The following is a 14975-nucleotide window of genomic DNA, read 5'->3' as shown; positions in this document are numbered from 1 at the left end:
TGAGAAACAGCTCAGCATCTACCCCTTCTCAGACATCGCAGGTGATTGAGAGGGCCACCTGCCAGCAGGTGGGCTGAGGCATGGGATTCGCTACGGACACGTAGGGAGATGTCCAGCTGACCCCAGGGTGGCATGCAGGGAGACAGGCAGCAAGCTTTGATACTCATCTTTTTTTTTTTTTTTAATGCCACCTGTGGAACCTGCTGCATATACAGGGTGATAGAGATACAGGGTGATAGAAGGAAGGTAGGCTATAGGTAACATGTTAAAGGAATAGATAATAAATATAGAAAAAACAGAGAGAAGTGCTATAAAAGTATGGAGGGAGAGTGAGGAGTTTTCCTGGCAAGCAGCAAGAAGAGGGTGAGAACGCAGGATTTCTCAGAACATTTCACCTGGACCCCGAAGAACCAAAGGTCCAAGCAGAGGGGACTGGCTGAGAAAAGGCCAGGGGCTGTGAGGAGGCGGGGTCTGTGGGGGGGATGGAAGTGAGGTGGGGCGGCCAGACCTTGAAGTATTGACAGGCTTGGAAGAGGAGCTGGGAAAGGTCACTGGGGATGTATTTTCTAAAGCTCTGAATGCTGTGCGGAGACGTTGGAGTTTTATTTTATTCCGTTTTGCCCCTTGGGTCCTTTAAGACGCAACCCTGCTTAACACAGCCGTGGTGATGCGTGGGTTCTCCTCTGTCCACAGTGTATCAGGAGTTTGACCACCTCCTGGAGGAGCAGTCTCCCATCGAGTCCTACGTCGAGTGGCTGGACGCCATGGTAGACCGCTGCGTTGTGAAGGTGAGCAGGCGGGAGCAGGGGTGCGGCCCGGACTTGTACCCCAGGGAAATACAGGGCCCCTCGGGGAGCTATCTGGATTCTGCTCAGCAGCCGCAGCAGCTGGGTCCAAGGACTGCCCCCCAAGTCCCCAACCCCCTGCCAGGATGTGGGGGGGTCGCGGACACAGGAGACTGGGTTTCCCACCACCCCGACTCGACCTTGTCAGTGTCTGTCTCTCATCATATGTGTACATTGGGTCTTGACCAAAGTCAAATACACATTTTAAAATGTATTTTTGCTGCTGAAAACAAAACGTCAAAAAACCGTTGCTGCATAGCATTGAACTCGGAGATCCATACTCCTTCCTGTCGTTTTCCCAAGAGACGGTGGCAGATGAAGGGTCAAAACCACCAGTCCTGAAGCTATTCGCTTTCTTGTAGGTGGCGGCCAAGAGACAAGGGTCCCTGAAGAAAGTGGCCCAGCAGTTCCTCCTGATGTGGTCCTGTTTTGGCACCAGGGTGATCCGGGACATGACCTTGCATAGCGCCCCCAGCTTCGGTAAGGTCCAAACCCTCACCCTCCCCACCTCCAAACTTATTTTCTCTGGGCTCTGTGGGTGGCCACCTCTCAAGTCAGCCACAGTCTTTTTTTTTATATTTATTTATGCACAGAACTGGGGTGTAGGCCAGAGGTGCTGCAGGGGGTGAGAGGATTCACCAGAGACAGAGTGGGGAACAGAACAGGTGGATTCACTGAAATACACTGCCAAGGGGAGCAACGGGCAAGGCAGGAGAGGTCTGCTGCGCCATGTGGGCAGCTCCCTGGCTGACCAGGGGGATTGAACTCACGCTGCAGTGGCTGGCGAAAGCTTGATAGTGCTGTCTTTAACCCCTGTGCCACTAGGGAGGCCCCCAGCCATGGACTTATTTGCTGTCTCTGAGGCCATAAGACATCACCCTGAAATGTGTCTGTTCTGGGGGAATAAGACACTGTTAGGATTTTCAGGGAGAAAGATGACCTTGCCTCCTAAAGGTTTTGAAAAAAGACATTTGAAAATGACATGCTTCACTCACAGACAGTATGTGAGTTTACAGAGAAAGGAACAACAGCGCCTTCGCTCCCCTTTGGCCAGCTGTCTCCAGAGGTTGCTGCTTGTACGGGCCCAGTTTGCAGCTTTTCATAGTCTGGGCTCCCCAAAACTGGCACACGAAGAAGCCTCTGAGTTTGAACATTTGCAGCTGGCTTGATTGACACTCGGGGTGGATAGCGAGTCTAATAGTTGTCTTTAGAATCACGTCCTGGTCTGATTCCCCGGAAGAGGGCTCTGTGTCCTTCCACCCCTATAGTTTTGCCGACTCCAGAGGTTTGTATCACATCCACCAAGCACCCCTGCCCCACGTCCTCGTCTGCTGTTTTCCAGTGTAACGCCACTCATAATCTCTGCGTGAAGCATCTGTGAGCAGGAACCTAATCACCCTCTTGGGGGTGACGTCCCACGCTACATTGTGGGACCCACTTTTCTATTTTTCACTGCATAGAATGGAGTAAGCACTGAGTCCAGGTCATTATTGGCAGAGTGAGGTGGGACTTTCAGGCATTATTCAGAAATTCAAGATCTCAGCACCCTTTAGCCCTATTTTTCTACTCATTTCAGCAAAGGGCTGTTGGTAAATTTTCTGGGTAATTGCTTCAGTTCTCTATTTCACTTTGCAAGTTGAGATGTGGTTTTGTTTCTCATTATCTCCAATTAAGCCAATCAGCTCTGGGTTTCTGCTCTGGGTTTAATTTGACACTTTTCCATCTAGCTTTTTATGGTCTTGTCACCATTTTCCAGTTGTGCTATACAATGAAGTGAATATGTGGTGAAAACAAAGAAGGCACTATTTTTTCCAAACAGCTCTGTCCATGAAAGCCTGTGTTTACCCAATTGGAGACGTGTTTTGTTGTGGATTTCTTTAATCTCGGTATTGCGAAGTTCTCCGAACCTCCCTGCACCCTGGCCACAGATGGAAATTCTCTCTGCGCTGTGGAGGGAGACGCCTGGTCACTGCCACCTGGGCAGTGCCATCAGCCATGGCATCTTGATGACTTCCAGTCCAGCATAGTTAGTGTTAGCACATGTTACCTCTGGCTCTGGGAAAATCATTCGTGCATAACTACTTTCAGCTAAGCGGATGGTTGAAAAATAGTTGAGATGTTTTTGGTTGTGCCCAAATCAAGCCATCAGCGATACCGCGAAGTCACGTGTTCGCATCCAGGGAGCAAGCCTCCCCTCCCGGTTTTATCCCTCATGCTTCAAATTTGCTGATTCTTAAAATGACGCTGCGTGTTTTCGAGCCTGCTTCTGGAGACGGGGAAAGTAATTCACTGTGCAGTAGGCTTTGAAATTCACTCGTTTTGACCACGTTAACAATATGATAAAGTTTGGACAGTAGAACGATTAGGCTTCTGTGAATGGGTTCAAGTTATGACTAGGAAGTTCTGTCCCTTAAAATACGTTTTATATTTTCTCTTTTGAACCACACGCTGTGTTAGGACAGACCGGAGACTTGGGCCAATGGCAAAAATGGTCTCCAATCTTTTAGAAAAGGGAAGAGAGAAATAGTAACCCAAGTTCACTCTTACAGTATTTTCCCCCCTGAGCCGGCTGAAATAATACCTGCCTCTGAGTCCATTTAGCAAAGTATCTGAAATGGTCCTGCTCATCGGACTCATTGTTGAGTTCTGCGGCTTGGGGTGACAGGCAAGTTGAAAGAATTTGCGGCAGACAAAAGCCCAGCTCCCCCTTTCTGCCTGTATATGTCAAAGACACAGTTGGTGGTTGTGTTTGGGTCATGTGTTCCCTGTATAAAAACAGCTAATTAGGAAAAAGAGCCCTCTGTGCCCCGGCCCCCTCCCCCACACGCAGGGGCCAGCTCTATATATCTTATAACTCCCACACGGTGCCGGCCGCAGAGCGCGCTGCGGGGCTGGTGTGCCTGCCTAGCCGGCTGACCGCCACAATGGCGTGTGGACCCTCGCAGCCATCCCGCGGGGGACTCTCACCTCTTCCCAGAACAGCCTCTTTCAAAGGTAGTTGCCTCCTTTCTTCTCCTTAATTCCTTTTCGCTCTTTTCTCCCTAATTCCCTTTCACTGAAAGTGCCTATGCTGTGAACTAAAGTAGCCAGACTTTTCTTTCTTTGCCGCCAGGCACAGTTTCTAGCAAAATTAGCGAAGGTGGGCAGCAGGCAGGGAACTTTCTGTCCTCGCAGACCTGAGCAGGTGAGTTTCTATTAAATTTTTATGTTTCGTTTCACATCAGCTGCTCTGATTTCAGGCCCTAGGCCACCTGGTGCCCGAGTCAGTGTGGCCACCTTTACCTTCCACTCTAGGTTTTCCTCAAATACCCTTAGATTTCACTGCTAGGAAGGGCTGGGAGGCCACAGTGGTTCCCAAAAGTACTTGGACAGAAAAGGGTTTGAAAAGCAGCCCTGGATTTGACAGCCAAGGGGCCAGGACTGCACACCGTTCCCCATGTTTTCACTGGCATGTGTTCTGCTTGGCGTTGAAGCCCTGCCACTTAGGCAAGGCTTGGGGGTTCATGAGGCCCTGGCTCCCAGACTGAATGCCCATGACGAAGTCTTCCAGATTGCTTTTCTGTGCTCACATGTCCTGGCCTGGCTCCCTCCCAGCACCACCATTGCCCAGAACCTGCTAACTGGCAGGATCTTGATGTTTGAAATGTCACTCAGGAGACAGAGAATAGGAGGCAGGAATCGCTCTCCTGTATTCAGGAGCAAAAGCAGAGACCCAGCGAGAACAGGGGGCTTGCCTGTGAATACACAGGGGAGGGGGCAGAGCACCTCTGGCGCCTTCCCTTGCTGGAGCTAAGCCTCCCACCTCCACTAGCCCTCCTCAGTTGAATGCTACTCATAAAAGCGAAGTAGGCTCACTGAGGGCCTAGTTACACTAGACATAACACAAGGCATTGAATTCTCACAGGAGCTCTGTGAGGTCTACTGTCACTGCCCTCTGATTAATGGGCAAGGAAGCCACAGTGCAGCTGCACTGTGAGGCAAAATGCTGCCGTAATCATTATGAGGAATATTTAGGAGGCACGTGCTACCATTTCATTCTCTCATTGCCTCTACAAGGCAGATGATAATATGTATCTTGACACGGAAGTGAAAAGGAAGCTTGGAGAATTTTCTTGCTCAAGGTCAATATAGCAAAGTGGCAGAACTCTCTTTCAAAATAAAATTTGAATTTGAATTTGGCCACAGTCAAAAACCCAGGCTTTTTTTTAACTTGTTCCAATTGAGGCAAATACTTTGGGATCAGATGCAGGCCTCAAAGGGCTAGGCATATTTGTTTAATCCTCATTAATGTTTTATTAAAAATTTCACATTGATGGATTTTTAAAAATTTATGAGAGAAAAGAAGAGTGATTAACTATTATGAGCAATAAGAGATACCAGAAGATGAAATAATATGTTCTAAGTGTTGCGAACAAAGAAATGCCAACCATTATTTAAGAGTGAGGGTAAAGAGATATTCAATTATACAAAGACTAGGAGTTTGGCACCCTTGGCCCTTCACTTCCAAAAACTATTAAAGGAGACATTTCAGCAAGAACAAAAATGAAGCCTTACCTAAGGTCTGCAATACAAGAAACAACACTATGCTGGTTGCTGTTGCTGTGTAACAAATTTCCCCAAAGCCTGTTGGCTTAGAACAGTCATTTTACTTTGTTCATGGATTCTGTGGTCAGGAATGCCACGGCCGGGGCGGGGGCCGGCTCTGCTCTCTGAAGTATGAGAGCTTAGATGGAAGACTCAAAGGCTGGTGGTGAGTCAACAGCTAGAGGCTGGAACCTTCTGGAGGCTTCTGCACCCACACATCTGGGGCTGGACTGGGAGGATGTGTGAGACTAGGGCTGCCTATCTGGGACCCTTCAAGTGGCCTGTCCACACGGCCTGGTGGCCTCTGAACCCCTGAACTCTCGCACGTTGGCCCTGGGTTCTGCATGTGAGTGTCCAGTGGGGGCGAGGAGGCCATGTTGCCTTTGCGACCCCCTCTCTCACAGTACAATATCACTCCCTTCTTACAAGCCTGCTGAGATCGAAGGGGCTCGGCAAATCCAGCGGTCCAGAAATGGAATGTAGAGGAATTTGAGGACCACATTTAAGATGAGAGGAAATTTTAAATATGTAGACATATGTATTTGATTATTGCTTAAATAGTCATTTAAAAACTAATTTCTGTATGTGTAAGAAAGGTAAAACCAAATTTTAAGTAACAATGAACAGGGGATGGTACAAAGAGTATCTTCAGATGAAAAATTCCAAATAAAAAGCCAGCAGATAGATTCATTGGCAAGTTTTTTTTTTTGTTGTTTTTTGTTTTTTAATGATGATACTCACACGGAGTAAGTCTCATCAATAGGTTCTTGGAAATTGAGATTTTAAGCAAAATGATACACAAGGAAAGCACGATCTTGAAAGACATCATTTTGTTCAACAGCCACCAGGATTATGTTTTTCTCAAAGAAAGAATGTTGAAAGAACGTTGAAATGAACATGAAAGAACGTTGAATGAAACCCTATAATCAAGGACCTGGGGTGTGAGTGTGTGTGTGTGTGTGTGTGTGTGTGTGCCCTGCATTATAGCAACAGAAACTGAAATGTACCTACAAAATAACTGTAACAAAAAGTGTTTGAAAATCTTCAAGGAAAAAATGTTAAAGTATTGATACATCACACCCTGTATGTATTTGGTAAGGCTCAACATCCACATGTTGAAACCAATGTATAAATTCAGTGAAATTCCAGTATAACTTTGTTCCTTTGACTTTGATCATCTGAAGTTAATATCTATAGGGAACGCAGAAGGTCAGGAGTAGTAGACACTAGGAAGGCTAAAAAGGACAAGGTGTAGGGACCTGCTTCCCTGATCTTCAGGTCTATAATGGAGTAAGACAACGTGATGTTGGGACTGTACTGGACAACTAGAGTGAGGAAAGAAAGCAGAGATGCCAAAGAAGGACATAAAGCTTGTCTTCACCTCACGAGATCCTTGTTCCTTTGTTTATAAGACATGAGGATTGTAAGGATGGTTTCTGTGACAGAGATGGCATTAAATATCAGCTGGACAAGGATTTTTGTGTAATTAAAGTAAAATTAACTCCCTTCCCTACAACTTCTGAAAGGAAAATATTCATGGAAAAGTCCTTCTGGAAGAAAATAGCAGATGATATTTTCATGAGCTTGGCATAGGAAATTATTCCTTTTAAAAGACACAAAAAAAGGACAAATCATAAAGACAGTATCACCAAAATTGACTGTTTGCATTTTAAACTTCTCTTTAATAAGCCAATCATAAACAAAGCTGAAAAAAATTAAAACCACAGAAAAAGGGAAGGTATTTTTGCAATGTGCTAACCCAGGATTAGTATCCAGAATACATAATTGATCCCTCTAAATAAATTTTTGAAAAAACATATCCCAAGAGAAACATGGTCAAAGAATGTGAATAAGAGATTCACAGAAGAGGGCATCTCTGTGTTCAACAATCACATGAGAAGATGCACATCTTTCTGGTAATTAGGATCATGCAAACTATAAGGTAGTATGTCACGCCGTGCAGGCTGGCAGATTACATTTCATACACTACCAACAGGAATGGAAGACAGTTTGATAAGCTACTTGGCACTGTCTGGTAAGACTGAAGATGCAGGTGTTTTTGGATCCAGCTAGGGATTTCACTTCTGGCCCTCGACACAGGGAACCAGGTACAAAAAGCATTCACTAGAAGAGTATGCCCAGCAGAGGAAACTGTAAACAACCCGAAATCCATCGATCAGAGACTGATAAGTTGTGGCATGTCTATTAAATCTGTCAAAAGCAAGTTGCAGAATGCTCTGTGAATCTGACGCCATTCCCATCAAGTTTGAAAAGAGGAAACAATGCCATGTGTTATTGCTGGGTTCATGAATATAGGTAGCATGACTATGAAAATGCATGTGAACAGTCAATACCAAAGCAAAGGCTGTGATTATCTCAGGGAATGAACGCAGGATGCAGAGAAATGGGAATCAGTGAGGAAACTCAGGGCCTTCACTTTTAAATCTCCAATTAAAAATAATCTGATTCACCTACAGCAAAATGTTGACTGTAAAGCTGAATGGTGAATACACATGTTCTTTTTAAAATTCTCTAGACTTTGTATGAAAAATTCTGGTAAGAAAAACAAATGTTTTGATCCTATGAGAGGCCACCATCTGTCTTACAACAACAGTCTCCTTTTGTGTCTATCCTGATCGCTTTCTCCATAACAGGTTCTGATGATCACTAGCTCTGTGAATTTAGGCAAGTTATTTAAACTTCTGTGGCTTCTTTTCCCCCATGTACTAACTGAAGACAGTGATCACATCTTCTCCATAAGTGTTGTTGGGAAGTTAAAAGAACTTCGCTGGGCCTCCCCGGTGGCGCAGCGGTTGAGCGCTGGGTTGCGAAGCTGCTCGCGGCCTCTGAGGCGCTGGTTTGATCCCCGGCTGCTCCCCGGCCACCGGAGGAGGGTCCCACATGGGGCGCAGACCTCTCCTGCTGCCCGCTGCACCCCTCAGCAGTGTACTTCGGTCCTTCTGCCTGCCCTGCTCCCTGCTCCCTGCTCTGGCTCTGGTGAATTTTCCCACCCCCCCGCGCTTCTGACTGTACCCAGTGCATGTATAAACAAAAACAAACAAACAAACAAATAAATAAATAAATAAAACATGCCTCTAAAAAAAAAAAAAAGAACTTCGCACTGTCCATGTGGTAAGTGGCCAGTGCTTGCTCTTCCCATTCATTCACCTAACAAGTATTGAGCCTCTGCTGTGTGCTCAGAGTATAGAGCAGTGGGGGGAAGAGAGATATAAAGAAAAAAAATCTCTGCATTTATGGAGGTTATGGTCTACTCTAGGGAAGTATGTGATAAAGATCAATTATTTAAATATACGGTGAATACGGTGATAAGGGCTAAGGAGAAATAAAGCCAGGAACGTTAGCTGTAAGTGCCTGCCTCGGGTCTGTCTGTCTTCAACAAATTTCCTCTCCCTTCCCCTGCCTCCTCTCCTCTCCTCTGTATCTTTGTTATTTTCCTTTCCTTTCTCCTGTTTGCACTGCTCCCATGGCCATGACATCCTGGCATGGAACTGCTTGTTGCCCAATAATCTAAATGATTGATTTCTGCTTAATGAGGACACTGTTGTTTTTGTGGAGTCGGGGACTGAGCTTTTAAGTTCCCTTGTATGCAGGGAACTTAGCCTTGCATGGGTACAGAGCGGTAGCTGTACAAACGCTTGGTGTTCGAAGATGATCGAAAGTTACCAGCCCAATGGGGTGACTGGTCGGAGCCACTAACTCAGAGAGCTTGCGGCCCCCATCAACACTGCCCCTCGGCGCTGGCCTCTGAGCCCCTCGGGTGTTTCCCAGCAGTGTGGTCTCAGACGGGGCCCTTCACTTCCTCAGATCTTTGTTTCCTTACTGTTGAAATAGCAGGGTTGTATAAATAGATCATTTCCAGGGTGTCTGGCTGGGCTCAAGCTACTAGTCCAACCCCAAATTTATTACCTATTGTTTCACAGTGTATTGCTTGCTATCCTTGTTGATTAGAACAGCATCTTAGCAAATAGTTCTTCAATTTAGAGACCCGCTTAAGTATTTGATGATCGCTACCTTCTTCGTCTCTGTGAACAAAAGAGTCATATCCTAGGATCTCAGAATATTTGCGGCAATGATAGTTACCATTTTCAAGCTCTGGTGCTTACTTTGCTTCATTATGGCTCTTCTGCCATGTGGGTTTCGCCACTCCTTTTGGAGAGCCCTGCTGCACAGTGACCGAAGCGCAACTTCACCACCAGTCTTGGGTTTGAGTCCTGGTTCTGCCCCTTAATAACTGTGCAGCACTGACCATCTGCTTTACCTCTCCAAGCCTCAGTTTGCGCCTTTTCCGATGGACAGTGTTACTCATCTCTGTGGCTGTGATGACGATTCAAGGCGATACTAAATCTCTAGGGGTTGATAGAGTGGTGGCCACAGAGCAAGTGAATGGCCGATTTTGCTTTTATCATTTACAAGGAATTTCTCCTCTGAGGTCCCAGTTTTCGAGTGGCCACGCTGGATCTTGAGCCGGGGAATCTGATCCAGCTCCCACGCTGTCACCCACGACGCTGTGCCTCCTCAGTGGGTCGCAGGGCCCACTTGAAAGTGGATATGAAGTCTAGTTTGGAGCCTGCATTTCAGAGTGACTCGGCGAAACCTGAGCCTCGCTGAATGTCACATGGGATTGAAGCACTGACACACTCGCCTGGGGTAGAGCTAGAATGTGAATAAAGTGCAGTACTCGTGACCTTGGCCTTGACCTGGGTGGGCACAAGGATGGGGGGTTGCGACAGGCCCTCTAGAGAGAGGGGGCACAGGAGTGGATGCACATGGCCTGCTGGGCATCCACATCAATAAAGGGTGACGCAGTCAGGGGCCCGCAGACGGTGTGTGTGGGAGAGCTCAGAAGCCTCTGGACGACAGACGGCTCTGTGGGTGCCTGTTGTGATGGTGTCACGCAGACATGATTGAGCAGGGGGAAGATTCGCTTACCACCGTGCTCACAGCCCTTGCCTTGTGACGGGCACTCTCTGCAGAGAAGAGCCGCCTCTGACCACGAGGAGATGGGCTCGGCGGGGGAGGGGCTTCTGGGGTGTGGTGCGACCTGGCCTGTGCGCCAGCCGGAGGGGGGCACTGCCTGCCCTCAGCTCACCTTCTGTCTGGGCCTTCTCTTCCCAGGGTCTTTCCACCTAATTCACCTGATGTTTGATGACTACGTGCTCTACCTGCTGGAGTCCCTGCACTGCCAGGAGAGGGCCAATGAGCTAATGCGGGCCATGAAGGGAGAGGGGAGTGCTGGTAAGCCCGCTGGGGCTGGCTGGGAATCGCCCACATGCCACGTTGGCCCGTGCCCTTGCCGGTGCGCTGCGTCTCTACCTCTGCATGCCAAGGGGTCAGTCATGGCGCCCCCGTCGTGGTGTGAGCCCAGCACTGCCTCGTCCTCTGTGGAGAGTGTCGGTGACCGGGAGCCTCGAGGGCTTTGGGCCGGGGCGGGGCGGGGCCTTGCACACGCTGGGAAGGGCAACTCGTTTTCCAAAGACAACTGGCTTTGACCTTTGGCTCTGAAAAACGCTTCCTTTCTCTCCCCACAGCAGAAGTCCAAGAAGAGATCATCTTGACAGAGGCTGCCCCGCCCACCCCTTCGCCAGTGCCCTCGTTTTCTCCAGCCAAGTCGGCCACGTCTGTGGAAGTGCCGCCTCCCACCTCTCCCGTCAGCAACCCATCCCCTGAGTACACTGGCCTCAGCACTACAGGTAATGAAAGGCTGACGTGTTCAGTGGGTGTCGATGTTTACATGAAGAGCTTTCTGGAGGAGCAGTCTTCCTGCTCGCTCCCCCCAGAACAATGTCAAAACCTGAGTATCTTCCTGGATTTATGGAAGATTTACAGCTGTTGGTCTGTTCATTTGTACGTGGGCCTCACGACTGCGTTTTGAAGTTGGCAGATAAAATCTCCACGCCCAAAACTAAGCTGCGGGAAGATTAAAATGATAAAAAACATAAACTAATGAGGAACTTCGTCCTTCAAATCTTCACTCTCCCTCCACTCCTCATTAGTTAGGACAGGCTCAGCGGCTGTGGCAAGTAGATCCACACGTGTGGAGTCAATGCAGTAGAAATGTAGCTCGTGTCTAGTCCTGGCTGGGAGTTTGGGTCAGAAGGAGGCCCTCGCTCACACAATCATCTGGAAACACGTGTTCCTTCAATATTAGGCTCCAGCCTATCCCAGGGCAACAGTTCTCAAAATGTGGCCCATGGACCAGCGGTGTTAGCATTTCCTGGCAGCTTGTCTGAAGTGGTCATTATTGGGTTCCATCGCAGGCCAACCGAGCCACACTCTAGGGTGGAGCCCCACGATCTTGATCAACAAGCCTGTGGTGATTCTGATGCTCCCGGGTTGGAGGGCCCCTCTCCTAGGGCATTGGCAAGCCTACCACCAGCTGACAGGGCTGGAAGGCAGGCATGGAGGAGGAAAAGCCCACGCTCTTCAAAGCCCCAGAGTGCCGGTGACACGCGTCACTTCCACGTGCACTGTCAGCGAAGGCTCAGCGCCATGGCCTCCGGTAACTGCAAGAGAGGCTGGTGTGTCCCTGGCTAGTGTGTCCCTCGCTAGAGAAGCCGGGACAGATTTGGGGGCGAGAGCTGACTTTCTCCACCACAGCCCCAGTTGTTCGAACACAAATTTGCCCAACCCCTTCCTTCCCGTCCCATTACTGCCACCTGGTTCAGGCCTTCCCACCTCCCATGGATGTGGCCAGGAGGGCGAGACTGCCCCACTCGGTGTCGTCTCATACCCGTTCATTCCCTTGCACGGCCGTCCACTTCAGCCGCTTAGCCAATGACTGTTTCTCTAGTGGCCACACGGTGCCTGGTACTTCAGAGAGCTGCTGATTCGAGCTAAAGAATCCATGCCCCTGAGCGTTTCATTATTTCCAGGTTAGGGTCCTGATGCGCAAGTTGGTGGTCACAATACAATGTGTTGAGACTAAGTTGGGAGAAGGTCAGTGTGTTAGGGGAGCACAGGAGGGGGCTCTGACCTGTATTTGGAGGTTCTGGGAGGCTGAATAATGAGAGATGGTATTCTGGGCAGAGGCAGTAAGTAGAGGAGGTAACCTGGAGAGAAAGCCTGTCATCTTCAGGGATGTGTGTACCCCAGGAGTCTTTTGATTAACTCCTTCCATACAGTGTCCGCTCTCTCCAGAACTAGACCTCCTCGGATAGGGGTGAGCACAAGCTTAGGAGCCCATATAAGGTATCTGCTCTCTCTGTGCTTTGCCAGGGCCAGCAAACGCAGGTGCCCTTTGTCAGAGGCTGCTAAGGAGGCAAACTCTTCAGAGCATTGAAATGTAGAGTTGTCTGAAACTGGCATTAGTTGGAGCTTTGACTGCTAAATTAGACTGGATCTTGGCATGCATTGTGGGTCACACTCAGCTACAGAGTCCTCCTCCTCTCTGGAAGTCTGGACTTGAGCGCCACTGTCTTTTTTTGTCCTAGGTGCACCCCAAATCATGTTTTGCTCTCCAGTTTGAGAAGGAAGGAGAGACCCGGTCCCATCTCCCTCCCATTTTCTCTCTACTGGGTTGTTGTAGTTACTGCTTGGAAGGCTCTCTGGAAGAAAAGTTATAGAGAAAGAAAAGGACACCTTTGTTCACTGAAAATAATATGGGGAGAGAACTAGAGCGTTCTTCACCTCTCTTCAGCTGCTCAGGGGTTTTTCTGAGACTGGAGTTACGGGGCAGCTGTCCCAAGTCTCATGCCTGTCTCAGGAAGGGACGAGAGTAGCCAGAGCACCACCAACCCAGGAGACACACAGTCAGTCAGTCAGTCAGTCAGTCAGTGATAACATCCTTACTTCTAGAGTAAACAGGGAAATCATGTTCTGCATTATGAAGCAGAAACTATTTGAGTGGAACGTTTCTTGTAGTGTAGCCACATATCAAACAAGGAGACAGAGGAACTGAGGGGCTGGAAGGAGTGTGCAGGGAGGATCTCTGGCATCTCTTCATCCTTCCCACCCAGCTCGTGCATCTGCCTGGCTTCCTCTGTGTAACCTGGAGGCTATGGCAGGTGTGACCGCCAGAGCCCTGCAGTATCACAAGTGCATGTGGAGGTTTCTGTGCAATGTGTTGCAGGGTCATAAAAGTAGCTTCTTAGAAATACAAATGTGAAACAGGTTCCCTTCAGATGACTGTAACCTTTGAAGATTTTGGCACATTCCAGCTTTGTTCTCAGCTATCTCCAGGGGGCATTAAAAATGTCATCCTATGTAAAACTATGTGTAATATTTTTCTCAAGTGCTACTTTTGAAATTCTCCATTGCTAAATTAGACTGGATCTTGGCATGCATTGTGGGTCACACTCTTGGGGGAACAAACACAATTTCCTAACAACATGTATGGTTTTATAGCTATTGCATTATAAAGCACAAATTATTTGTCCAAGATATTAGACATTCTATCATGGAAGGCTTCTTTGGTTTGGGAATTTGTGAGACTTTTTACTGAACAGCATTACAAATTGGAAAAAAATTATTATACATCTTATAAAAGCCACTCGCTATATTTTTTTTCTGTTAACCAAGCATATGGTTTTTTTCAATGCCCAGTAAATTTTTATTTCCATTTTTAAATTATTGCTTAATTTATATACCACCACTTTCCAAAAAGTACCTGAAGTGGTTAACAATTTAAAAGAAAACCCAAATGAGAAAGTAAAAAATAAAGAAACAAACAAACAAAACAAAACAAAACACTTTTGGCTAAAGCACTTTATTACTACCTTAAATGAGATTTGGTGTGATCTTGTTACGTTGTTGGGCTGTGAGCTAATTCGCTGAACATCATTGACTAAATGATGTGTGTACTATCAGGTTCAACTTATTGAGTGTCAAGGCCGATGAGGTTTCTGTAACTCTTCCACAAATCAATGTCTCACTTGGGATGGACACTTCCCCATTTTTTTCAGCTATAGAAAGGAGAACATTGTTATGTGTGGTTGGTGAGCACAAAGGGAAAATTAACCCACTGCACATAACCTTTAGGCTTCCTTTGCTACCAGGACTGCTGAATACAGAGCAGTATAGATACTGAGTTATGACTCACTCGGCAAAGAGCTGCTTTGCCTGTCCACATCTCTCTCGGTGTCTATGTCCACACCTGTCTGTACTTCTAAGTACGTTTTCTTGCAACTGTCTTTATTAAGTTTTTCAAGTGGGGGGAGGGGGCTGGCAAAGAGAGAGAATGGAAAGGAATCAGGGACCTGAAATGGAACCTGTTGCATGGCCGACGTGGACTGGATGGGTTTATGGCAGTGGCATGGTAAGAGACTGGTCAAAGATGCTGTTTTAGCAGATTTCTACGAGGTAAAACCTAGCCCATCTATCTTTTGCTTCCCCCTAACTTTGTAGACTTGCCAGGTCCCTCCGGGCCCAGCAAAGTTGAGAAAACTTAACTTCCTTTAAGGAAAACTGGCTCTTCTTCCTCTTCAGGAGCATGGCAGGTGGTGCTAAGCTGACCAGCCCACTTAACACAACATCGGGCTGCAGTTCTTTAAAGGCGTTTAAAGCAAAATGTGAAGTTCCCCACCCTGT

General features: G+C 47.6%; 1 protein-coding gene across 2 annotated transcripts in view; it reads left to right on the top strand.

Annotated features, from left to right (window-relative positions):
- RFX4 (regulatory factor X4) overlaps positions 1-14975 on the top strand; it is a gene marked incomplete at both ends in the record, with an annotated part of 108838 nt that overhangs the window by 77849 nt on the left and 16014 nt on the right. For both annotated transcript variants that reach the window (XM_084255783.1, XM_084255784.1), the window contains 4 exons: positions 694-788; positions 1208-1325; positions 10566-10685; positions 10979-11140. In XM_084255783.1, coding sequence (XP_084111909.1) covers positions 694-788; positions 1208-1325; positions 10566-10685; positions 10979-11140 — 495 coding nt within the window. The remainder of the gene's footprint in view (positions 1-693; positions 789-1207; positions 1326-10565; positions 10686-10978; positions 11141-14975) is intronic.

Source organism: Talpa europaea (genome assembly GCF_964194135.1).
Source record: "Talpa europaea genome assembly, chromosome: 15".
In the NCBI taxonomy this organism is placed as follows: Eukaryota; Metazoa; Chordata; class Mammalia; order Eulipotyphla; family Talpidae; genus Talpa; species Talpa europaea.
Note: the sequence above shows the minus strand (reverse complement) of the source record. Positions and strands in the feature narration are given on the sequence as shown.